This window comes from Rana temporaria, chromosome 2 (genome assembly GCF_905171775.1).
Source record: "Rana temporaria chromosome 2, aRanTem1.1, whole genome shotgun sequence".
Classification (NCBI taxonomy): Eukaryota; Metazoa; Chordata; class Amphibia; order Anura; family Ranidae; genus Rana; species Rana temporaria.
In genome coordinates, this window is record NC_053490.1 from 45,374,032 (window position 1) to 45,401,909 (window position 27,878).

At 43.6% G+C, this 27,878-nt stretch overlaps 1 protein-coding gene across 1 annotated transcript in view; it reads left to right on the forward strand.

Annotated features, from left to right (window-relative positions):
- DEUP1 (deuterosome assembly protein 1) overlaps positions 1-27,878 on the forward strand; it is a 102,018-nt gene that overhangs the window by 54,192 nt on the left and 19,948 nt on the right. The window contains exons 9-11 of the mRNA XM_040340143.1: positions 1,897-1,966; positions 8,499-8,681; positions 18,336-18,523. Of these exons, the coding sequence (XP_040196077.1) occupies positions 1,897-1,966; positions 8,499-8,681; positions 18,336-18,523 (441 nt within the window). The remainder of the gene's footprint in view (positions 1-1,896; positions 1,967-8,498; positions 8,682-18,335; positions 18,524-27,878) is intronic.

Sequence of the window (27,878 nt, forward strand, 5' to 3'; positions counted from 1 at the left end):
TACCTGCTGGGGACTGGGTGCTGAGGGGCTGTGCAGGAGATGCATGTGGAGTATATGAAAGAGGGAGATATGTGTAGTAGAAGAGTGGGGAGTATATAACACCAGAAGGGGGACTGCAGAATTATTAACAAGAAATTGTATTACCTGAAGACTGCATAGGGTATGATAACATGTGAGAAGTTATGAGGCTGATGAGAGCTACGGAGCAAGAGACAGCTACAGGACTTGGTTCTTTGGAGATGGATAAGAAAACTCTACAGATTAATGTGCCCAGCTCAAATTTCATGAATCGGGTTTACATCCACTTTAATATGCAAATGTAGGAAACTGAGCACCGAGGAGATAATGCAAGGACAGGGTTCTTGGGGGTTAATGCTCATGGGTTAACTGAGGGGTTAATGCACGAGAAATGGGGGTGGGCACTAAGGGGTTAATGAACATACACACTATAGTACCAAAAGCATTGTGACACCTGCCTTTACAAAGTTGGGAGCATGAAAGTGTCCAAAATGCATTGGTATGCTGATGCCTTAAGAGTTCCCTTCACTGGAACTAAGGGGCCAAGCCTGACCCCTGAAAAACACCACACCATAATCCTGTTGTGCAGAGTATTGAAATTCTGCACTGGAAGCTTCTTGGATACGGCAAATGGCTTTACTTTTATGGAGGATGTCTTTATCATAGAACAGGAAGAGAACAACAAACAAGTGCATATAAAGCAATACAGTAGGTACTTCCTTTGGTTACATTGCCATAGAATGCACACTATAACACTGCAGTGACACCTGCTGGATAGACAGCTATAATGCATATATATTGTTCACAGTACTTTACATTACATGCTGTTGTTTTTCCAACAAATCGCCCCCTCCACCCAATGATTTGGACCAGTGCACAAAGCAAGGTCTATAAAGACATAGATGAGCGTGTTTGGGGTGGGGGAACTTGACTGGCCTGCACAACAACCCGATAGAACCCCATTTGGGGTGAATTGTAGTGGAGACTGCGAGCCAGGCCTGCTTGTCCAATATCAGTGCCTGACCTCACAAATGCGCTTCTGGAAGAATGGTCTGTATTCCCATAGACATTCCTAAACCTTGTGGACAACCTTCCCAGAAGAGTTGAAGCTTTTATAGCTGAAAAGGGTGGGCCAGCTACATATTGAACCCTTCGGACTAAGATTGGGATGCCATTAAAGTAGATGTGCGTGTAAAGGCAGGTGTCCCAATACTTCTGGTAACGGTGTATATCAGACTTCTCTTGCTGCTTGGCTGAAATGACTGAACCCCAAGAAGGTGTCTGAGCTTTGTGTGAAATGTCTATGGGGAGAATACAGACAGTGTTCAATATGCAATTTGTGTGATTGGAGAGTGGCAAAGCTCAGTGAGGAGCAAGTGGCAAACATGGGGGATACTTTGTCTGGCTTGGCACTGGGAGGTGCAGAATTATTTTGAATTTGGGCAGAAGTCAAGGTACCATCTACATCCTCGGCCTACAAACATGGCCAGCCACCAGGGGTCGTTTTTGGAGAGGTTGAGTATGTAATTTACCTTTTTGTCAGAACTAATTTCCTAGCTTGCTAAATAAAGCTGTCATTTGTTAAAAAAAAATCAAATAAAATGGTGTTGAACCGTGATTCCTCCTTTAACTGCATTCATGTCTTCCAGCAACAGGTCCGCTTTAATTATCTCTAATAAAACTTTCAGTGTCTTGGAAGATCGATCTGGAGGCATAATGAGCTATTTCTTCTCTATCCACTTAGTTCACAGTTTAATTAGATTAAAAGTCTGCTTACTGACAAAACTCTGCTGGATGAGAAGCAATTAAATTGGATGCCTGTACCTGCTCATTGTATTTCATCGGAAAACATGTTTTATTTTTTTTCCTTTGTTCCAGATACAAGGAGTCGAAGCACAAAGAACAGATTTGGAAGGGGGGGAAGATGTCTGCTTGCAACCAAGATGAGGTAACCACATTGACTTATTGTACTTGTGCTGCAAGGAAAGGTTGATGTTTACATGGCACTTCCTAGGTCCATTCAAAGGTTATCTTCTGTTTGACAGATCCGACTAAAAGAATAGCCTGGGGGTTAACACATCAGTGTCTGAAAGTAAAATGTTGCTTGTAATTGGCTTAAATCAAACTTACTTACAGTACAATTTCCTTCCCATTTGCTTCCCAATATAACTCACTGAAATATGCTTGTCGTTTGGTAAAGATCTTCCTAATATTTGCTTATGGTGCATTACAAGTTTTAACTCTGCTTTTTTGTTATTAAAATGTGTGGGTGGGGCCACTCACCCTGCGCCTGGGGGTACCTTTTACTGAGCACACGCTCATCAATCCCTGGGACCAGACTGGGACTGCGGTCGTGTCAATCTAACATTTAAGGCAGTTCTCTGACTTAAGAGATGAGCCAAGTCACCGCGTGCAGTTAATAAAATGAGAGAGTTTCTCTGAAAATTACTGTTATGTGTCACTACACGCTTGTTGCCTGATGTATTTTGCAATTTGGGGGGCCTCCGCTGAGCCTGTGTCATCTCTACCAGTCCATTGTACCTCTGATGCCTCACTCCTAGTGACAGAATGGGGTCCCACCATGCACATAGTGCAGACCTCATGCATGCACTTGTGAACTCCTTCACTCTTGTAGCATGCGACCAGGTTATGGATGTCCATAACGCAGGTTCCATTCCAGGTGTTCGTAGAAACTAACTACTGGGGAGGGAGCCAGATCACCGACCACCTCACCACTGGAGGTCCAGTCTCCTACACCAGGTATCACTCTTCATGACCGGCTGCTATACACTTCCCACCAGATCTTGGTTACCTGTGGCAACTACATTACTTCTCCTGCCTGTCCTGCTGAGTAGACCTCTGGTAGTGGCTTTACTTCATACCCCGTATGTGCTTTACTGACCCAAGTTCTTTTGATACATCAGAAAGTAAAGTTGCATCAACTGTTCTAAACCTGGTCTGAAGTTATTCAAAAAACACCAGCGCTAAATGGGCTGATAAGCGCGGGGGTATCATAAACTCATGAATGGGGATAAACAGTCAATGGAGAAGGAAGTATCCCTAGAGCAGCTGGAAAAAATCGTTCCCAGAAGTAACAATTGCAAACACCACACTACAATCCTGCGCTCATGGGGAAAGTTATTCAAAGTCGTTCAGGATTACAGTCTATGGATTCCCAGTGCTTCTAACAGACTGCAAGGCGTAGCAGTCCTCCTCTACACTAGTCCCAGCATGTCCTGCTTAGGCCGGCATGAAAAGGAGCTCTGTACCTAGCCTACCCACATAATAATATCACTGGTGGGTAGGCTGGATCCAAAAATCCCAGGAACAGTAGCAAACACATTAACTCCCCCCCCAGCATGGGCCAGCCACTATCTAATATCAATGCTTCTGTAGGCAACCTGCCTACACTTTTTATATTTCAAATTAAAGCGGTGGTTCACCCTCAGTGACACGATTTTACCATCGAGACAGGCATTGTAGCGCGAGCTACAGTATGCCTGTCCCGATTTTTTTACCCCCGTACTCACTGTGTACTCGTACATTATAGATTTCGGCTCCCGCGGGGAATGGGCGTGCCTATGGAGAGGGAGGATGATTGACGACCGGCCCTGGCACGTCACTCTCCCCGAAGACAGCCGGAGTAGGTCTCGGCTCTTCACGGCGCCTGCGCACAGGCTATGCGCAGGCGCCGTGAAGAGCCAAGCCTATTTCGGCTATTTCCGGAGAAGCGTGACGCGCCAGAGCCGGCCGTCAATCATCCTCCGTCTCCATAGGCACGCCCATTCCTCCGAGGGGAGTCGGTATCTTCGATGTACGAGTACACGGTGAGTACGGGGATAAAAAAAATCGGGACAGGCATACTGTAGCTCGCGCTACAATGCCTGATTTTATGGTAGAAGAAAAAAAAAATTTTTTTGGGGGTTTATAGGGTGAACCCCCGCTTTAAAGAGAACAAGTTACCACTGTGCTTGTGCAGGAACCCTTATTAGGTATCACCTCCTTTTACAATAACTTAAATCTTGTGTGGGTACTGGGTACAGCAGGCTAAGTAGTCAAGCTAATAAACCAGGCTTTTGTGGGATGTTTTTAAGGTGTTTAGAGACCATGCAGAAAAATATCCCTCTGGAAAATTCTATGTATGCTCCAGTGCCTTTTTAAAGTGGGGTAAGCCAAAAGTGTTCTTTACAAGCAAGGTCAACAGTGTAGGGTCTTCTCGAAATTGGATCTGCCCATGGTGTCTTCTCTAGGCTTGATCCACCCTGGACCTAGAATCCCACCCTCCCTTAACACATTCTGGGATGAATTTAAAATACAGGCCCGATGGATTCTTACTACCAGAATAAACAGGCTTAAACAGTCATCTAATCTAATACTACAACTAACAACTGATAAACTGCAAGAGCTTGAAACAATTTATAACTCCAATTCCACCCCTGAAAATCTAGACAAGGTAAAACTACAGTCCTGCATGGTAACACAATTATGCACTGAAAAGGCCAAACAAAGTATATTTTTCTGCAAGCAAAGGGTTTATGAGCAGGGGGAGAGGGTAGGCAGGTTATTGGCATATCTAGCCCACATGGACGATAGGCCTCCAGTAGTAGTCTCCTTAATAGACCCTGGGGGAAATAACATTACGGACCCCTCTCAAGTAGCATCCCAGTTTTTACAATTCTATAGAAACCTTTATAAATCCCATACTACACATACACAAGGGGAACTCCAAGCGTATTTAAATACAATCCAATTACCCAGGTTAAAACCAGAGCAAGTGAAATTACTAGATGCACCCATAACTACACATGATATTGCTGATGCAATTGTCCAACTGGCCAAGTCTAAAGCCCCTGGACTACACGGACTGCCACTGGAGTTTTATGCAACATACTCCGAAACATTCATCCCTAAACTCAAGGATCTCTACCAATCCATATTTGACACAAACACGCTCCCTCTATCCATGCAGGAGGCCCAAATAATTGTACTCCCCAAGCCGGGCAAAGACCCCCATTACCCAGAATCATACAGGCCTATCTCACTCCTACATGTAGATATTAAGATACTAGCTAAAATACTGGCCAATCGCTTGAATACAGCTATACTCACGCTAATACACTCTGACCAAACAGGCTTTATGCCAGGGAAAAACACGGCCATGAACATTAGGAGACTATACATGAACATACAGGCACAACATGACAATTCAGGAACCAGGGTGGTGGTAGCGCTGGACACTGCCAAAGCCTTTGATTCCGTAGAATGGCCATACTTGTGGGAGTGCTTGCACAACTATGGCTTTGGTCCACAGTTTATAAAGTGGGTTAAGCTTCTTTATCAGACACCTAAAGCAAGGGTATTTGTCAACGGCTGGCTTTCGGAGCAGTTCCTTCTGGAAAGGGGTACTAGTCAGAGATGTCCATTGTCCCCCCTACTGTATGCCCTGGCAATTGCCATCAGAGCAGACTCTAATATAAAGGGATTGAGAAGAGGACACACAGTAGATAAAATAGGTCTGTATGCTGATGACACTATTTTGTACTTGGCAGATCAGGGACGTTTACTAAAGGCCGCACTTGACATCATTGGAAAAATGGGTAGTTACTCAGGATTCCGTATCAACTGGGAAAATTCCCAAATCCTCCCACTGGACACACCCCCCCCCCCCCTTCTAAAACAAACCCAACTTTACCGTTATCTAGAGCAGTGTTTCTCAACTCCAGTCCTCAAGGCGCCCCAACAGGTCATGTTTTCAGGCTTTCCATTATTTTTCACAGGTGATTTGATCAGTTTCACTGCCCTAGTAATTACCACAGCCATTTCATCTGAGGGAAAAGCTGAAAACATGACCTGTTGGGGCGCCTTGAGGACTGGAGTTGAGAAACCCTGATCTAGAGTATAAAAAATTAAGTACTTGGGGATGAAGGTCACTAGAACTTTACCGGACTACACACACATGAATGTAGCACCCTTATTTGACTTGATGAAGTCCAAAACCCAGACATGGTCCAGGCTGCCACTAGGGGGTGATGGGAAGTATAAATATAATAAAAATTATTTTGTTACCCAAAATACTATATATGGTTTGGCATGCTCCTCTCTATATCCCTTTAAAAGTCTTTAAACAAATGGAAGCCATTCTAAACTCATTTGTATGGGGAAATGGCAGACATAAACTGGCCTGGCATGTTCTAAAGAACCCCATGGATAAGGGAGGAGTGTCCCTTCCTGATTTACAGGATTATTACTTGGCAGCTCAACTCTCCCACAAATACCACTTTAACAAAGTGGAAATGCAACGCTATAGATCCCTAGTATGTAATAAACCGGGTCACCCAGCATTTACCCCGCTCCAAGCTATCCTCCGAGGGAAACAACTCACTAAAAAAACACAAGGTATAATTTGGGAATGCTACTCCATCATCAAAGAATATGGGAAATCACATTGAAAAAGCAAAACGCTGGGATAATTCACACCCACACCCCACTATGGTTCAACAAACACCTACATGAGTTAGAATATTTCTCAGACTCGACAGTATGGGCTACACATGGTATAATATACCTCCATCAGGTGTTTATTTGATAAACTCCAGAATCAAGCAGTTTCAAGTACTTAAGGAAGAATATACACTCCCTAACCAGATCGCCTTTACGTATCTACAACTGCGCCATGCATTAAAAACACAATTACCAAATATGGAAGTAGTGTCAGACTCTCCCCCAGTTCTGCATGTAATAATGGGAGAGGAATCCTCTAAAATCATATCGACCCTGTATCTAAAGATCAGAAACCGTAGTTCAAATGCCATTGCATAAAAGGCAAAAAAGGACTGGGAAAAAGGCATAGGCCCTATGGAGGAGGAAGACCGGGATGAAATATTGGAAGGGACCAGACTGACGTCCCCCCAAGTTATCTGACAGACTGATACAGATATACATTGTACACAAATCCTACCTAAATTCCTCCTTACTTATGAGCCGACATGCCATTTGTGCCACGCAGCACCTGGAACGTTCTTCCATCTCATATGGAACAAACATTCAGACACACTGGACGCAGATTGTTCAGTTTTTACATGACAATATGGGTTCCCTAGTGGTATTAGACCCCAAACTATGTCTTCTGGGACTTCTGCCAGACGTAGAAATTGACAAATTTCAATTTCTAAATGATACTCTGTTTATGGCCCGTAAGGGCATAGCCAAGGTATGGATGCAGGCTCAGCCTCCCTCTATACACCAATGGAAGAGGGACATTAATGATGCACTACCATTTAAAAAATTAGTCCATGCCCATAGAAAGTGCGTGCATAAGTACTCAAATGCGTGGCATAGATGGTTAGAGGATGGAGAAACCTGTGCCTAAATTAATCCAAGCCCAGCAGACCGGCATACTTAGATGAAAGTAGAAAGTGACTGTCCTATGATTGGTAGCAGAATGACATGAAGTTTCTTATATACTGGGGGCCAGATTCACGAACGAGTTACGCTGGCGTATCTATTGATACGCCGCGTAATTTAAAAGTTGCGCCGTCGTATCTCTGCGCGGTATTTTGGGAACAAGATACGCCTGAAATATAGCTTCAGCCGACCGACGTAGGTCTTAGTACGCCGTCGTATCTAGGGTGCATATTTACGCTGGCCGCAAGGGGCGCTTCCGTAGATTTACGCGTCGAATATGTAAATTAGGTAGATACGCCGATTCGCGAACGTACTTGCGCCCGCTACGCCATTTCCGTTAGGCTTACGTCCGGCATAAAGTTACCCCTGCTATATGAGGCGCAGCCAATGCAAAGTATGGACGTCGGCAAGCGTATCTTTTTACGTAAGTCGTACGTGAATGGGGCTGTGCGTAGGTTACGGTCACGTCACAGGCATTGGGCCTGGTGTATCTTGGGGCGTAAATTTGACGTGATACTGAGCATGCGCGCGCAAGCGCCGTACGATCGGCGCTTCATTTGCATGGGGTCACGGCTCATTTTAATAAAACACACCCACCTCTTCCACATTTGAATTACGCCGGCTGATTTACGCTACGCCGCCGCAACTTACGGAGCAAGTGCTTTGTGAATACTGCACTTTCCTGTCTAAGTTGCGGAGGAGTAGCATAAATAAGTTAAGCCCGCACAAAGATACGCTCTCCTACGTGAATCTGGCTATTGATGTCTATACACTCATAAACCTGTGCCTTAACATGTATGTACAAGGAATCTCACACAAAATAAATGTTATAATGTACTGTTTATTATTCCACATGAGTAACTACTTTGTAAAATGACTTTTATCCAAATAAAGTTGGCTTTTTCAAAAAAAAAAAAAAAAAAGCTGCATTTATTTTTATCTACAGACTCCCCTTACCTACATAGGCAGTTTTTTTGGTAATGGTGAACTATCCTTAAAGTAATTTCTTTTGAGTGATTTGTATATGTTGTGGGTACGGAAACTTTATAATACCGTCATTGCTCTGTGTTTGACAGGCTGAGAAAGATCTCCAGAATAAAAAGGAAGAAGGTGCCGGCCTGGAGACTCTGAAGGCAGACCTCTATGGCCTGACTGCAAAGTTAAACCAACAAGATGTCACTATGGCAACCCTGAGGGAGAAAGTCTGTGAACTGGAGCGAGGACTACACGTGAGCGAGCAGGAGAATGAGAACACACAGGTATGGCAATTGTAGATGCACATTCCAGTAAGGCGATTCTTCATCTGCCAGCTTATGGAGGGACCTCATTTACCTACATTTACAGGTAGACTGTCAGAGCACCTTTAAGATGCTTAAAGAGCACCTGTAATATTGGTGCCCATTTACTGTGCATGGTGCGTTAACCACTTGCGTGCTAGGCACTTATACCCCCTTCCTGCCCAGGTCATTTTTTTTTAGCTTTCAGCACTCACACTTTGAATGACAATTACGTAGTCATGCAACGCTGTACCCTTTTTTTTTTTGCCCACAGAATTAGAGCTTTTTATTGGTGCCATTTAATCACCTCCTGTGTGTTTTTTTTTTTTTTTTTTCTAAAGAAACATTTTTAATAATTTAGTTATAAAATTTTGCAAACAGGTATTTTTTCTCCTTCACTGATGTGCACTGATGAGGCTACACTGGTGTGCACTAATGAGGCTGCACTGGTGTGCACTGGTGAGGCTGCACTGGTGTGCACTGGTGAGGCTGCACTGGTGTGCACTGATGAGGCTGCACTGGTGGGCTCTGATAGGCGGCACTGGTGGGCTCTGATGGGCGGCACTGGTGGGCTCTGATGGGCGGCACTGGTGGGCTCTGATGGGCGGCACTGGTGGGCTCTGATAGGCGGCACTGGTGGGCTCTGATAGGCGGCACTGGTGGGCTCTGATAGGTGGCACTGGTGGGCTCTGATTGGCAGTACTGGTGAGCAGAAATTGGGACCGATGTCCCTGTAACAGAAGCCGGTTACTGGCTGTCTTTTCCTTACGCTGATCGTGAGTGGGAAAAAAAGCAGATAACCGGCTTCTGTTTACTTCCGTGATCAGCTTTCATTGGCTGACAGCTGATCACATAGGAAAGGGCCGATGTGATTGGCCCTTTTTACCCTGTTCTGTGATCAGCTGAGTCAGACGCACTCAACTATCCCAGAGTGCGCCGCTGGAGGATGTCTATTGATGCCCTCCCAGCACTGGAAGCCCGCGCTGTAGCTGTCTTTCGGTTATAGCGTGGGTGGGAAATGGTTAATTCATGTTAATGTTGCACGTCAATGTGCATTGCATTAAGACAGCCCATTGATAAAGTCTCCTGTAGTTTGGAGTAGGGGGTAATGATGCCCCAGACCCAGCGTGTCCAACGTTAACAGTTAAATATATCATCAGATAGTCCAATAGCTTGATTTTGGGTGTAATGTTGTTGGGTGGACAAACATCAGGAGCGTGGGTACGCAAAGAAACAGTGGGGGGTGGGTACATCTCTGCTCCTGAGTGGGACCTTCCACTGTGTGCCTAGAGGTGAATATGTGAACACCTTTAGAAGGCGATCCCCTTACGTGTCGCATATCCACTCCAGTTAAGACATCCCTTATAGAAACCTTCTGCAATCAACCAACTAAAAGAAAGAGTTGGTAGTAGAGAGAGAGGAAAGGGGGTAAAGAATGATAGTAGAAGAGAATGTCAGGGGTAGATGTGTAGCTTTCCTGCCACAAGTTCCCTTCAAACTCAATCGGATCCCTGCGGGGAAGTCAGGGGAACTTGCATGTATTCTGCCCATGGTTCCCAAATGGCCTCGAACCTCTGTACCACATGCACGTTTTTTTTACCTGCAAAAAGATATGCATTTATTATTTATTTTTATAAAGGAGAACTTATGATTTCAAAAACCAAGTCCATTGTTTTCTAAGGAAAACAAGTTCTCTATGGGCTAGATTCAGCAACGATTTACGCCGCCGTATCCATAGATACGCCGCGTAAATTCAAAGCTGCGCCGGAGTATCTTCTTTCTGTATTCAGAAAGCAAGATACGCCGACATTCGCCTAAGATATGACTGGCATAAGTCTCTTACGCCGTCGTATCTTAGGGTGCATTCTCACGCTGGCCGCTAGGTGGCGCTCCCGTCGTTTTTTGGCGTAGAGTATGCAAATTACCTAGTTACGCCGATTCACAAACGTACGTGCGCCCGGCGGTAGTTTTTTACGTCGTTTGCGTAAGGCTTTTTCGGCGTAACGTTGCTCCTGCTATTAGGTGGCGCAGCCAATGTTAAGTATGGACGTCGTTCCCGCTTCGAAATTTGAATTTTTTGCGAATAGGGCTGGACGTAATTTACGTTCACGTCGAAACCAATGACGTCATTGCGACGTCATTTGAAGCAATGCACACTGGGATATGTACACGGATGGCGCATGCGCCGTTCGTAAAACACAACAATCACGTCAGGTCATCACATATTAGCATAAAACACGCCCCCCCCCTTCCACATTTGAATTACGCGGGCTTACGCCGGCCCCATTTACGCTACGCCGCCGCAACTTACGGAGCAAGTGCTTTGTGAATACTGTAAGTTGCGGCGGCGTAGCGTAAATACGATACGTTGCGCCGCCGTAAGAAGGGGCGCAGCTACCTGAATCTAGCCCTGTGTGTGTATGTATGCTGGCATTCCTCTTTCTGTGCAATCAGCGGCTCTGCTTGCAGTTTTTACACCGACCATACTGAGCCCAAAGTGATTAGACAGAGCTGTCAATTATCATGAAAAACCGTCCAGCTGCAATTGGACTTGGTTCAGCAGCTACCGTAGACTATATTCCTATACAGTGCTTTGTAGATATAAGTATTTTGATGCCTAAGAAGACTCTTCTAACGTGGTGAGAGACTTAGGACTCCTCCGCCCCTTCCCACAGGCCGTGCGCCATTCCTCGCCTCTCATCTGTCATGTGTCTTGGCATTCATCAGTCTGTGAAGTAGCTGGAAGGCCTACAAAGTACAGCTTTTATTTATACGGCTATAAAAACAGACAAGACGTGATCAATTGCCGGGTGTCAGACGCTTCTTGAGAACATCACTTGTTCGCCTGAACGTTTGTATCGCCAAAAATGCCTGCAGCAGGTGCGGGTTGGTGGCTTTCATCTTTGTTGTATGATGCTGTGAATGGACAGCGTTTCCGAATCTTTTTCATCGTTTGTTGATTTTACTGCTAATAAACTGTTGCCTGAGAAGAAAGCAGAGACTGTGCAACTTTGTATTCCTAAAGACAAAGGATAAATCTGACTGTAAAAGGATTACTGGATGAAATGGAACAGTTGGAATAACTTCTTTCTGCAGAAAATCCTTCATTTTTTTTCTGCCGTGTCTAGTGTGGTTATCTTTGTAAACTCCACTTAGAAAAGACTAGAATATAAAGCCATGTGCAATCATCAGTATACAGTTCCTTTTTTAATTGGTTAGTTCACCTTTACCAAAAAGCATATGCAGGTAAGGGGTGCCTATAGAAAAGAAACAAAGGGGTAGATTCACAGAGGAGATACGACGGCGTATCTATGCGCCTGATTCATAGAATCAGTTACGCATAGATTTCTATTAGATCCGACCGGCGTAAGTCTCTTACACCGTTGGATCTTAACTGCATATTTACGCTGGCCGCTAGGGGCGTGTACGCTGATTTACGCCTAGAATATGTAAATCAGCTAGATACGCGAATTCACGAACGTACGCCCGTCCGACGCAGTACATTTACGCCGTTTACGTTAGGCTTTTCCCGGCGTAAAGTTACCCCTGCTATATGAGGCGTATATGCGGATCACAAATGTTAAAGCGGTAGTTCACCCTCACCCACATGATTTTACCATCGAGACAGGCATTGTAGCGCGAGCTACAGTATGCCTGTCCCGATTTTTTTAACCCCGGACTCACCTTGTAATCGGACATCGTAGATTTCGGCTCCCGCGGGGAATGGGCGTGCCTATGGAGAGGGAGGATGATTGACGGCCGGCCCTGGCACGTCACTCTCCCCGAGGACAGCCGGAGTAGGTCTCGGCTGTTCACGGCGCCTGCGCACAGGCTATGCGCAGGCGCCGTGAAGAGCCAAGCCTATTTCGGCTATTTCCGGAGAAGCGTGACGCGCCAGAGCCGGCCGTCAATCACCTTTCGTCTCCATAGGCACGCCCATTCCCCGGTATCTTCGATGAACGATTACAAGGTGAGTACGAGGGTAAAAAAATCGGGACAGGCATACTGTAGCTCGCGCTACAATGCCTGATTTTATGGTAGTAGAAAAAAAAAAAATTCCGTTCATAGGGTGAACCCCCGCTTTAAGTATGGCCGTCATTCCCGCGCCGAAATTTGAAAAAAAAATTACGTCGTTTGCGTAAGTCGTCCGTGAATGGGGCTGGACGTCATTTACGTTCACATCGAAACCAATGACATCCTTGCGGCGTACTTTGGAGCAATGCACACTGGGAAATTCCACGATCGGGGCATGTCAGGGTTAATTTACATAACACACGCCCACCTCTTCACAATTTGAATTAGGCGGGCTTACGCCGGCCTATTTACGCTACGCCGCCGCAACTTTCTTTTAAGAATACGGCACTTGCCTGTAAAAGTTGCGGAGGCGTAACGTAAACAGGATACGTTACGCCCGCACAAAGAAACGCCATTCTACGTGAATCTACCCCAAACTGTGCAGCTTTGACCAAAGTTAAATAATGTCTCTGCTATAGATGTAGGCTGTTTATGTACCTCGCTAAGCCTGACTGAAAAACTCCTGGAGATGACCTAATCCCACCCTGTCTTTCAAATGCTGAACTCCGAGCTACGGTATCAGGGGAGAGCACATGTTAAGGGGTTTGACTCGGAGAAAGAGCTCACTCCTGTGATGATGGTGGTGAACAGTAACAGCTGGGCCTCTAGCAACAAAGCAGGATGGGATAATGCAACCTCTGGGAACCTTTCAGCCAGGCTTTAGGAGGTACATATATGGCCTACACATATAGCAAGGACATATTTTAACTTTGCAGTATATAAGAAAACAGTGCAGCGCAAAACCAAAATTAATTAAATAAGTGAAAATCAATAAAGTCCAAAAGGATTGAAGATCCAATCAAGCACTTCCTAGGATTCTTCACCAAGTGAAATTGAGCACACCAAACTTATAAGTGATCCCTCCACCAGTGAAAGATGGATACTCTCACCTCAGCAATAGACCACTGTGTTACCAGATGGTCAGATAGGCAGGTATGTCAACAAAGCAGGCCAAGGAGCAAGATGGTAATTCAATTTCTCATATGTCAGCCATACACATGGATCCGGACATGAAAAAAGAAATCACAAATCTAAGAGCTTCCGCTGGACAAGGATAATTTAATACTGTATAAAAAAGCACAGGCTACTCACATTTATCCAAAGAACAGCAGGCATTTAAAATATAACCAAGGCATCGAATCACACGATCGGATGGTTAGGCTCTTCAAACGGCAGCGAGCGACATAAAATTTCAGGCTCCTATACCCCGGACGCGTTGCGTTGTTACAACTTCCTCAGCTGTTTTCTTATATACCGGTGAATTTAAACTAGAAGTTTTTTCACATTTATCTAACACATTTATTATTAACATAATAATATTCTACACTATTTTATGGTCTTTTATTTTTGCGCTGATTGCACCCCTGTTTTTCTAATATTTTAACTTTGGTCAAAGCTGCATGGTTTGTTTTTATCTACAGACGCCCATTACCTTCAAAGGCAGTCTTTGTTAGTAATGGTGAACTAACCTTTTAAGCTGGTCAGTGCCTCATCAATGCAAAATATGGAAACCTTAGTGTTGTATCATGAATATGGGACAGTTTGTTTTTGGAGTTGTATTTTATATGTGCAAAGAGATTACACAAATACTTAGAAGTATAACATTTAATAAAAGTAATGAAAAATGCAGATAATAGTACAAAATATAACAAGAATACTTAACTAAAGATGCGGTTTCCACCACAGAGTCCCATCTGCTTATGCAGCGTGGCACACAGGTGATCACAAACGCATGCATGATTGCAAGCTCTGAAGAGGAAACTATAGGTCCTATAGGTTTTGGTTGTGGTAATCTAGGATTTGTGTGTAGGAAATGGTCAACCCCCACTGCATGCAAAATTACCTTCTAAGAAAAATGTAATTTAACCACTTAAGACCGCCTCCTGCACATATATATCGGCAGAATGGCACAGCGGGGCACAAGCATGTACCTGTACATCCTCTTTAAGTGCCCAGCCGTGGGTCGCGGGCGCGCGCCCGTGACCCGGTCCGAAGCTCCGAGACCACGGCCGCGGATCCGATCGCCGCCGGAGTCCCACGATCGGTTCCCCGGAGCTGAAGATCGGGGGGAGCTGTGTGTAAACACAGCTTCCCCGTTCTTCACTGTGGCGCTGTCATTGATCGTCTGTTCCCTGATATAGGGAAAGGCGATCAATGACGTCACATGTCCAGCTCCGCCCAACTACAGTTAGAAACACATATGAGGTCACACTTAAACCCTTCAGCGCCCCCTAGTGGTTAACTCCCAAACTACAATTGTAATTTTCACAGTAAACAATGCATTTTTATAGCATTTTTTGCTGTGAAAATTACAATGGTCCCAAAAAAGGGTCAAAATTGTCCGATGTGCCTGCCATAATGTCGCAGTCACAAAAAAAATCGCTGATCACCGCCATTACTAGTAAAAAAAAAAAATAATAATAAAAATGCAATAAAACTATCCCCTATTTTGTAAACGCTATAAATTTTGCGCAACCCAATCGATAAACGCTTATTGCGATATTTTGTTTTTTTTACCAAAAATAAATAAAAGAATATGTATCGGCCTAAACTGAGGAAAAAAACTTTTTTTTATATATATATTTTTGGGGGATATTTATTATAGCAAAAAGTAAAAAATATAGATTTTTTTTTTTCAAAATTGTCACTCTATTTTTGTTTATAGCGCAAAAAATAAAAACCTCAGAGGTAATCACATAACACCAAAAGAAAGCTCTATTTGTGGGAATAAAAGGACGCCAATTTTGTTTGGGAGCCACGTCGCACGACCGCGCAAGGGGCCTGGTCCTTTACCTGCATTTTGGTCCGGGTCTTAAGTGGTTAAGATAACTATGATTTTGGTGGCTTTATTAGATATTTTTGAGGCCAACATTAAAAGGGAAATTGTATATATCATATTCCTTATCGCTTAGTTTTTGTGAGTAGGCATTTACGTGACGTCAACGTTTTGTAACGTTCACGTCACAAAAAATTGGGGCACATAAAAATTTAATATAAACTTGTCACCAACGCACCTTATTTTTTCACACATATACCGTGCATTGTTTATTATTGAAGCTTTTATAAATGTTCTTGACTAATCAGGATAGGGTTGCCACCTCATCCCTTTAGGCCTGGTTCACTTGGCAAAAAAAAAACTCCAGTTCCTGTAAATTCTTGGGCTGTCTTGCATGAAATGCACGTTTTGAGATCTCCCCAGAGTGGCTCATGATATTGAGGTCAGGAGACTGAGATGGCCACTCCAAAAGCTTCACTTTATTCTGCTGTGGCCAATGACAGGTCGACTTGGCCTTGTGTTTTGGATCATTGTCATGTTGGAATGTCCAAGTACGTCCCATGCTCAGCTTCCTGGCTGATGAATGCAAATGTTCCTTCAGTATTTTTTGATAACATACTGCATTCATCTTGCCATCAATTTTGACCAAATTTCCTGTGCCTTTGTAGCTCACACATGCCCAGAACACCTCCGTGTTTCACAGAAGGAATGGTGTACCTTTCATCATAGGCCTTGTTGACTTCTCTCCAAATAAAGCATTTTGTGGTTGTGGCCAAAAAGCTTAATTTTGATCTCATCACTCCAAATTACTTTGTGCCAGAAGGTTTGAGGCTCTTCTCTGTGCTGTTTGGCGTATTGTATGTGGGATACTTTGTGGCATTTGCGTATCAATGGCTTTCTTCTGGTGACTTGGCCATGCAGCCCATCTTTCTTCAAGTGCCTCCTTATTGTGCATCTTGAAACAGCCACACCACATGTTTTCAGAGAGTCCTGTATTTCACCTGAAGTTATTTTGTGGATTTTTCTTTGCATCTCAAACAATTTTCCTGGCAGTTGTGGCTGAAATTTTAGTTGGTCTACCTGACTGTGGTTTGGTTTCAACAGAACCCCTAATTTTCCACTTATTGATTAGAGTTTGAACACTGCTGATTGGCATTCTCAATTCCTTGGATAACTTTTTAGTGAAAAAAAAAAAAAAAACCTTGTAAAGCGCAATACACATGCAAACTTGTATACCCCTTTCCTGTTTTTTACAGTTCAACTGTAACGCCATTAGCGTTATCACTCATACAAAGAGCGCAGCTGTTTCACTTCCTGACAGCTGCGCTCCATTCAGAAAGACGTCCGCATCACTTCCGGTGCGCGGACGTCTGCGTTTCACGCTGGAACGCGGAAGTGCGCTCCAGTGTGCGGCGCTCGGCTCTGCCCACAGCCCGGGCTATTTAAACTCACAGGTTCTGCGGTAGGGTGTTCGGATTTTGTAGTTGGACGCCTGCCGCCACCTGCGATTTGGGACCCCTCTGGAGCCTCTCCTTCTCGGACCAAGTCTGCCCAGCAGCCCTGACTCCAACCCAGCATCGCAGAACCAGCTCCACAGCACCCTCACCGAGACCACAGCTCCAACGTCTTTGCCAGTCTTCCAAAGCACCTATTCCCTGAACCCTGCTATCTGGATGTCAGCAACCTTTCTGCTGGAAACCTCCACTTGAAGCTACAAGCTAAACCGCAAGTACCCTAATGACAAATAGTTGTTACTACAGTGTATATCATCTCTGCTGTTAAAAGGACGGTGTTCTATTTCTCTGTATCTGCTAAACCACTGGTTTAATTATCTTAGCTCAAGTCTACTTCCTGCACACACCACAGCAAGATCACTGAATCATTAGTACAACCATTTGCATTCTACCACAGCCAACATGTCTGTTTATTACTGAGCTGCCAGTAGCTATAACAAGGGACTGTTTCAAGCTTTCTGTCTAATTAAGCTTATGAGGTAATAAGCTATCATACTTATAAGTTCTGTTTCTCACTGGAGGTTGTGATGAGTAAACCCCAAACTCTTATTGTTCATTGAGAGTGAACCGGTGGTTGAACCCTGAGAAGCCTCCGCAGTTGAGATCCAAAACCATATTCACTAAACCCAGAATATTCTCACAGGGTCATAACATCAACTACCTTTGCCCACAGATCCTTTGATAATTCTTTTGCTTTCCCTATGACTCAGAATCCAGAAACGTCAATGCAGCACTGGATGAAAGATGCAAGGGTCTGTCAGGAGGCCAGAAACGCATTGACCTTTTATACACACGCACACACACACACACTAATTACAAGCAAACAGATCACAGGTGAGGATGGATACCTTTCATAGCCATTCAAACCCCTTTGTGTCAACCTGTGTGCATGTTATCAGGCCAAAATCACCAGGGTATGTAAACTTTTGATCAGGGTCATTTGGGTGGTTTCTATTGCCAATATGATTTAAAAAGAGTAAACACAGTTGATTGATAATAAATGGCTTCAGCCAAACACTATGAGTGAAAGAAAAGTTTTTGTGTTATCATTCATATTCTCTAAAAAATGGCCAAAAAATCATAAATTCTTCCAGGGTATGTAAACTTATGAGCACAACTATAACTTAACTGCCATTTCTTATAATGGACCTTGCAGGATGACATGCTCCATACAGAGTATGTACCAAAGAGTGCAGAATACTCTGATCCTTTGTGGGAACATTACGTTGGCTTGTCCCTGTGACCTAATCAGTTGTGTAATACATCTTATAGGCACTACATTGTCCAGAAGAATCCACATACAAAGCCGGATACAGTCTGTCCTTACCAGAAGAGGAGGAGGAGCCAGTGAAGTGCAGTAATGGAGGGGACACAATACTGGATGAGCAGCCAGAGAGGATGAAAGATGCTCCATGGCAGAGCGATACCTGCAGTACACAGAGCCAAGAGAACCAGAAAAGGTATACATAAACCAATTTATTTGTTTTAATTAATTTACCTAGCATCAACTAGTTCTGTAATACTAAACGGAGGGGCACCAAACTGGAATTCCAAGATTTAATTTCAATACAAAAAGTGCCATCTTTTGATTCTTTTTGGGGGGGGGGCAACCCTACTTCGACCCTACTTCAACACACCTCCTGTGAGCCAAGGCTGTCATAGACTGTGCCCCTAAAGTAGGGAGTGGGAGGGGGGCATCATAAAACAGTCTTGGCTCACAGTACTCCTGTCTTTTATAGATAGAGAGCCACTCGGCTTAGACCACCCACCATTACTGCCAAGAAAAGGACCCGTGACTTCATAGCTTAAAGTAGGGCTATAGGCAAAAAAAATGTTTTTGGATAGAGTAAGCCATCTTTGTCTAATTGGCGATATTTCCTTTCACTTCCTGCCCCATAGCCAAAACAGGAAGTGAGAGGAAATCCCTGCAAATTAAGGGAATCTCTTAATTACCAGAACTAGTGTGCCCATTGGAATATTTCTTCTCTATTAGTTTTCTGGGGACAACCCACAATTTTGGGGATTTTCTTTCACTTTCAACGATAATGGTAAACAGGACAAATGGAGACAGCGATAAAACTTAACAGGGGTTCTAATCCCTCTCCACTCCAAAACGAAAAAGAAAAGATTTGTCTTCAGGTATACTTTTAAGAATTGCAGCAAAAAAGCAAAATGGGTATTTTATGATATAAAAATAGATATAAGGGTAAGGAGGAACTCTCCTTACCCTTATATCTATTTTTATATCATAAAATACCCTTTACATACCCAAATGACAGATATCTGTAGTTTCGTGTTTATGCCAAATGTAAAAAAATGATATTTTTTGGTTTTGGATAGAGTAGGGAAATGTATAGACCAGTGGTTCTCAAACTTTTAGTGCCGTGACCCCTTGATAAAATTTCCCAAGTTATGTAAAATTATTTTCGTAGTGTGTGTTGTCAGTACCCAAGGCAAGTCATTTGCGCCCCAACCCATTTAGCGCTCCCTGAGTCCCCTCCACTCGTACAGTATTAAAACCTCATGTGGTACATTTTAGGATGTACTATTCTTTCTCTTTGTTCTCTTGCTATCCTAATTTCTTTTTTTTTCCCCACCCCTCTCTCTAGCAGTCTTTCTTGTTTTTTCTCTTATTCTTTCTCTCCCCTTTTCTTTCTTCCTCCTCCTCTTTTTCTCTCCCTTCCATGTATTCTCTATTTTTATTTCTTCTCTTAACTCTTTGGTGGGGGGAATGGGATAAGTGGCAATGATGGGGGGGGGGGGGTTCTGATCAGCTAACTTAGGTGCTCTTGATCAAGGTCATCTGCTGATCTGAGAACTGTAGTGGGGACTTTTAATGGCAACTATAATCACAGGTAGTGTTACTCTCTGTGTCTCCGACTTTGTGGTGTCTTGTAGCAGTGACACTTATGCTGAAATCAGGAGATAGGGTCTCCTCCAGCCCCTCACAATCCTCACCAGTCAGCTGACCTCTAGTCTCTGCCCCCCAACCATGCCGTGAACTGAATAGGCAGCTGCAAAGAGGCTGAGTGGGCAGCCGTGGGCTCCAGGAACAGCCCAGCTGGGCGGCCACAGGCTCCAGAGACAGCCCTGCTGGGCAGCCGCAAAAAGACTGGGAGAGTGGTGCGGGCTTCAGGAACAGCCCAGGATTTGGTGACCCCTGGCAAATCATCATTTGACCCCCAAGGGGGTCTCGACCACCAGGTTGAGAACCACTAGTATAGACCCATTGTCAGGTGTTTATCGTATGTAGGGATTTAATAAAAAAAAAAACATACATTTAGGCCAATATGTATTCTAGAAAATATATATGTTATAGCGTCTATAAACTATGGGATATTATTATTTTTATTTTATTTTTTACTAGTAATGGCGGCGATCAGCGACTTATTGCTGCGGACAAATTGGACACGAAGTGCACTTTCACACTGAGGGGCAGGGGCATCGGCGGTAAATCGGCGCTAGTTTTAGCGGCGCTTCACCGTAGTTTTAGATGGACTTTTTGCCTGCTAGCGTTGGGCTTTTAACCCCCGCTAACGGCCGAAATAAAAGCGGCACTGCCTATTGATTTCATTGGGCAGGTGTACTTTTCATTGGGCAGGGGCGCCGCAAAGATGCTGCTTGCAGGACTTTTTTTTAACGTCCCCCAAATGCGCCGCTCCAGTGTGAAAACCCTCGGGCTTTCACACTGGAGTGACAGGAGAGGCACTTTACAGGCGCTATTTTTAGCACTGCACTGTCACTGTACTAATGACACTGGGTGTGAAGGTGTTAAACATCAGGGGCGATCAAAGGGTTAACTGTGTTTTAGTGTACTGTGTGGGAGGTGCTTTTACTAGGGGAACACATGGATTCTTGTCCCTCCTTTGCAGAGACACAGGATCCATGCCTTCCCTCCTGCCTTTTTTACATAGGCAGACCACGGTTCTGCCTCTCTGCTTGATAATCGGCAGACATCGAGTCCGCAATACCCACAGATTAGCTCCCGCTATGTATAATCACAGTGGTGACGGGCTGCCGGTGGCGCACATGCGCGCCCACTACCCAGAAGTGTCAGGTCACGCGCTAGGTACATAAACCGGTGCTGCAGGGCCAACTTGCCGCCGTATATGTAAATTATACAGTCGGCAAGTGGTTAAAGCAGGACTGCATTTTCTTGTGCTAGAAACCCAGAAACAATGCAGATGGGCATGAATGAACTGTTTAAATTTAATAAAACTACCGTACTTTGTGAGCATTTTTTTTTTTTTCGGAGACGCTAATAAGCACAAAGCTGTTGCCAGCAAGCGATAGTCCAGGTGTTGAACGCTGTCTCAGTTAAACAAATCTGTGGGCTAATAATGATTAAATAAAGTTGTAGCGGCGTCTGGATTCTGCAGCTCTCCGAAGACGTATATTTTTTTTATTATTGGAGTTTTTATTGGCGTTTCAATTATTGTAGAAGAAATTGGAGGCTAGAAACAATTCGGAGGGTTTATTAAAAACTGATGGAAAAACAAGCAAGCTGCTAAGTTAGACGTGCATCTAAATCTACCTCTCTACTAAAGCGCGATCTGCATTCAGATTTAGAGAGTGACAAATGGTGATGCATGGTGATGCCTCCTTGCTGTCCATTTTACCCAATTTTCTGTTGACAAACGTACCGCAACCGCATGCAATTATGGCACTTCCCTGTTCACCTGCATTTGTCGCAAACAGAGAATCTGCTTATTCAATGACGGATTCCTGCCAATGTTGTCTTGTAGATTTGTATTTATTACATTTATTTATGCAGCACCAACAATTTACATACAGTACATTCACACAAGTCCCAGCCCACAAGGAGCTTTTAATTGAATACATGCATAGGCGTGCGCACAGGGTGTGCCTGGGCACACCCTAATGACCCTGTGCTGGGCAAATTCCCTCTGCTACTTGGCTGCAGAGAAAGTAACTATGGAATCTCTGTCTCAAAAGTGAGATATCAGGGGTCGGTTTTGACCCCTTATATTCCACCTAGGCCCCCACGGGGCTCCCAAAAAAAATAATTGTAAAAAATAAAATAATATTGTAAAAAAAACTGAATATATTCTAAAAAATAATAAAGTTATAAAAAAGTTATAAAAAATAAACTGACACCAGTCTCTGCCCTTTTGACATCGTCGACTGTGCTACCGACACTGGGCCAGATTCACAGAACAGATACGACGGCGTATCTCCTGATACACCGTCGTATCTGTTGTTCTATCTATGCGGCTGATTCATAGAATCAGTTCCGCATAGATAGCCCTAAGATCCGACAGGTGTAATTGACTTACACCGTCGGATCTTAGGATGCAGTACCTCGGCCGCCGCTGGGTGGAGTTCGCGTCGTATTCCAGCGTCGGGTATGCAAATTAGCAGTTACGGCGATCCACGAAGGTTTTTCCCGTCGTAACGTCAGCGCAAGTCTTAGTTTCCCGTCGCAAAATTAGGGGTACTTTAACATGGTGTAAAATTACTCCACCATGTTAAAGTATGCCCGTCGTTCCCGCGTCGCTTTTGAATTTTTTTTTTCCTGGCGTAAGTACGTTACGCACGTCGCGATTCACAAAGACGTCGCGTCGCCGTAATTTCGCGCAAAGCACGTCGGGAAAATTGCAAACGGAGCATGCGCAGTACGTCCGGCGCGGGAGCGCGCCTAATTTAAATGGTACCCGCCCCATTTGAATTGGGCGGGCTTGCGCCGGATGTGTTTACGATACACCGCCGCAAGTATACAGGTAAGTGCTTTGTGGATCGGGGCACTAATACTGAAAACTTGCAGCGGTGTAACGTAAACGGGTTACGTTACACGGCCGCAATTCTATGTGAATCTGGCCCACTGTTCATTGCCTTATTGCTTTGGGGTGCACACCCTAATGCAATAGGCTGCGCACACCTATGAATACATGCATGCTAGGACCAATTTGGAGAGGTGCCAATTAAAGTGTTTGTTAATCCAAAAAATAAAAATACACATCCTGGTCCCTTAAAGCAGATTAAACAGCACACTGCTTGTGCTGTATAATCTGCCCCCCTCTAAACTGTAAAGAAAACCTCCCTGAACCTGCCACTTCCTGTATGCCCTCTATACTGACCACGATAACTAGGGATGCTGAGCTCTGATCACTGTGGTCAGAGTGTGTCCCTTCGTCATAGGCTGCTGTCCCCCCTTCTTCTCCCCTCTCCCTCCTCACCCCCTTCTTCCTGCCTGTCATCTCCCTCTCTCTGCCTCCATCTCCACCACCCCTCCCCCCGCTGATATTAAAAATGTAAGAGCCTAAAATTGTCACTGCCAGACCCTCTTTTAGAGCCTTGGCATACCACACTAAAAAATTGGTTTAGTTATGTTTCAATTTGTTACTTACATACATTTGTTTAGTTACGTTTAATACGTTTTCAAATTTGAAGGGTTTTCGATTTGTTTTCCAATTTCCAGAGATAATAAAATAGAAAATAAGATAAAGGAATAGAATATAAAAAATTATAGAATATAAAAAAAATAATAAAATGGAATATAACATCTTCTGAAATTCGAATATAAAATAATAGAATAAAAAAAAATTGAATAGAAAGGAGTATAACCATTTCACAAAATTAAATTAGAATCAATTTGAATTTGAAAAGAATAGATTAGAATAGAATATAAATAACAGAATAGCATAGAAAAAAAATAGAATAGAAAGAATATAACCATCCTCCTATTCTAAACTATTTTCTAACTGTATTTTCATTTGAGTCCATCTGATCATCTCCCACAGCTACTACCCTTTGTTCCACTTGACCCTCCCTTCTAGATTGTAAGCTCTAACGAGCGGGGCCCTCTGATCCCTCCTGTATTGATTTGTATTGTGACTGTACTGTCTACCCTGATGTAAAGCGCTGCGCAAACTGTTGGCTCTATATAAATCCTGTATTATAATAATAATATTCAAATTAGAATCAATTCTATTTGAATTCTATTGGAATTTTGGAAAATGGTTATATTCTGTCTATTCTATTGTTTTTTGAGTTCTGTTATTTTTCGATTTGTTTTTTCTAGTCTATTCTATTCCAATTCCAGAAAGATGGTTCAATTCTATTCATATTGATTCTATTTGAATTTTGGGAAATGGTTATATTCTGTTGTGTTTTTTTTTTATTATTCTATTCTATTATGGTCTCTTCTATTTTTTTTTCTATTCTCATACATTCAAATGTATTCTATTTGAGGTTAAATTTTCAGAAGATGGTTATATTCTTTCTATTTTATTCTATTCTTTTCTTTCTATTTTCTATTTTATTTTATTCTCCTTTTGAAAATTGGAAAACAAATTGAAAACTTTTTCAATTTGACAACTATTCTAAATTGATTCAAAAATGATTAGAATCGATTTGAATTTAGTTATTTCGTATTCGTTTAAATCCAGTACTATTCGGATACACTTGAATTTCTCAAAACGTAAAATTCAGCCAAATTTCTATTCGGAATGAAACAAACTGCACATGTCTATCAGGGTTTGAACTAAAATGCTAACCACTAAGCCACTGTGCTGCCCATTATTGGTTTCATCTTCATCTCCTTCCCCCTACAGATCTCTTGCTGAATTTTACTACAAAGGGCCAGATTCACAGCGGAGATACTCCGTCGTATCTTTCAGAGTATCTATGCGACTGATTCATAGAATCAGTTACGCATAGATATCCCTTAGATCCGACAGGTGTAATTGTTTTACACTGTCGGATCTTATGATGCAGTACCGCGGCCGCCGCTGGGGGGAGTTCACGTCGTAAACCAGCGTCGGGTATGCAAATTCGGAGTTACGGCGATCCACAACGGTTTTTCGCGTTCGCTACGTCGCCGCTAGTCTAGTTTCCCGTCGCAAAGTTAGTCGTCGTTTTGGGTGCCTTAACTTTACACAGCAAACGTATTGCTGTATAAAGTATGGCCGTCGTTCCCGCGTCGAAATTTTAAATTTCACGTCGTTTGCGTAAGACGTCCGGGAATACGGAAGTACGCTACGCACGTCGCCGATCGTACAAATGACGTCAGTTCGCGCAAAGCACGGCGGGAATTTCGAAACGGAGCATGCGCAGTAGGTCCGGCGCGGGAGCGCGCCTAATTTAAATGGTATCCGCCCCATTCGATTTGGACCGCCTTGCGCCGGACGCGTTTACGATACACCGCCGCAAGTTTCCAGGTAAGTGCTTTGTGGATCGGGCACTAAAACTGAAAACTTGCGGCGGTGTCACGTAAACGGCTTACGTTACACGGGCGCAATTGTACCTGAATCTGGCCCACAATGTCTAGAGTTAGGCAGAAGGAGGAAACAAAATAAGTGAATGGGTATTCCAGTTCAAACATTTTAATGCTTGGGTTTTCGCACCCCCCACCCTGCCGTCCCGAGCATCAGAGCCCAACGAGTACCATCATGATAAATACAAGCTTCTTTATTCACGAGCCCTTTAGAATTGTAATGGTCACACTTCTGTCTTCACAGTCACCTAGAACTGTAATCATTCACCTTTATTACATTTATTTCTTCTGACTTTGTGAGGAGTCTGTGCGTCTAAATTAGTCATACAGCAATTAAATGTGACTCAGTCTGAGGTGCCACGCTTTTTAATGTCATTATTCTTCATCTGTAGCCTTGTGCTTTTGTTCCTACTGGATTTTTCTTTCCATTAAGGGACCTATAAACCTAAAATACAACTTTTGTATTATGTAAGTACAATGAAAAGATCTGTTATTGGGGTATATTTGGGATTGTATTTCCTTTCACTGTGAGGATAAAGAAGAATTTTGCTACTTTCTTCTTTTTTTTTTTTTTGTGGAATGGGAGCAGGTTTTGCTTCTGTCTTCTGTCTAAAATCTGGGCCATGATGGAAAGGTCAGTTAACAGTGTTACCAAATCTGTACTTTGTAAATTGGACAAAATCGACCATTGCAGTGGGCTTCCGCCCCCCCTGAAGGATTTTAAGGCTTAAAAGTTCAGCATAAAAAAAAAGAAGAAAAGTTTACTTATTTTTGGAGGTAAAAAATTATTTAATTTTTTAGGAGCCTGCAGAGCATTGCACCCACAATCAATGGATTGTGGGTGCAATGTCGGGCATATTTAACCACTTCAATACAGGGCTTTTATACCACTTCCATACCGGGCCTATTCTGGCACTTCTTTCCTACAAATCTTCATTCTTTTGCTAGAAAATTACTCAGAACCCCCAAACATTATATATGTTTTTGTTAGCAGACACCCTAGGGCAGTCATGTCCAAAGTCCGGCCTGTGGGCCGATTGCGGCCCTTGTTCTGGGTTAATGTGGCCCCCCTGGTAATTTGGATATATATTAGGGATGCACCGATATATCGGCGGCCGATACATATCGGCGGCCGATACATATCGGCCGAAAATGGCTGTTTTGGGGAAATGCCGAAACAACTTAAAAATTGCCGATAATGACTAGTGGTGCAGAGCGGTAAAACACACATTGAAATTGTCTCCGCTCTGCTCGCACACAGCTCCGCCTGCTCCTAACCACGCTGTGATAGACAGAATGCGGGTCTAATGCTGAGATGTGTTCTGTCTATCACACCGTGGGGTTAGGAGGAGGCGGGGCTGTGTGCGAGCAGCATGGAGACAGTTTCAACATACGGGCGGTGAGTTGCTTTCCTTTCTAGCATAACATGTTTGCAGCCATCCGTCCTCCCCTCTCCCCCCACATACATCCCTCGGCTGGCTCTATCTTTGGGACTCTGTCCCCCCCCCCCCTCCCCCCCCCCCCCCCCCCGGCTGCCTAGTCTGGCTCCTGTCCCTGCCGCCAATGCACTCCTGTTTTGGAGGTGACAGGGTTAATAAAGAGAACCTGTCACCTCCAATTGCTATCACACAGGGAATTATTGTCTTCTGTGTGATAGCAATAAAGTTAAGTGTAAAAAAAATAAGAAATAATAATTAAATTAATTGAAATAAGTAATTAAAAAGTAAAGAAATAAGAAAAAAATATTAAAAATAAGAAAATTATACAAAAATAAAAAAAGTAAAACGACAAGCTACAAAAAAAAGTGATAAAGTAATAAAAACAAAACAAAAAAAAAGAAACGAGGCGGCAATTGGGGGACAGTGATAGGATGCTCCATACATTTTTGCAATCCGACTGGGGGATGGGGAGGGGGCAGAACGAGTGCCATCAGATTACATACAGGAGAATCTCCCATTTACTCAGTGGCATCTGTACTAGAAAGTCACATCTCTTGGGGTGCCATTGAACGACGGTCTGTCTATCATAGGACTTTGTATTACAGAGGCTGCCGAGTAAACAGGAGATTCTCCTGTATGTAATCTGTTGGCGCTCGTCTCACCCCCCCCCCCCCCCCTGTCCCCTCGAGGCTGCAGATGGGAATGGATCAGGCTGCACTGATGGAAATGGGGAGGCTGCACTGACGGGAAGCGAGAGAATTCTTGTTGAGCAGTGCTCTGAAAAACACACTCAGACCGAATTTTTAATGGTTCAAAGAATGTCAGGCAAAATGGTCGGCCCTCACGCATGTTCACTTCATCAAATCTGGCCCTCTTTGAAAAAAGTTTGGCCACCCCTGCCCTAGGGAATAAAATGACGGTCATTGAAACTTTTTATCTTGCACGGTATTTGCACAATCATTTTTCAAAAAAAATGGATTCATGAATTGAAAAATAACAAAACCGTATTTTTTTTGTAAAATATGGAAGATGATGTTACGCCGAGTAAATAGATACCTAACGTGTCATGCTTTAAAATTGCGCACACTCATGGAATGGCGCCAAATTTCGGTACTTAAGAATCTCCATAGGCGATGCTTT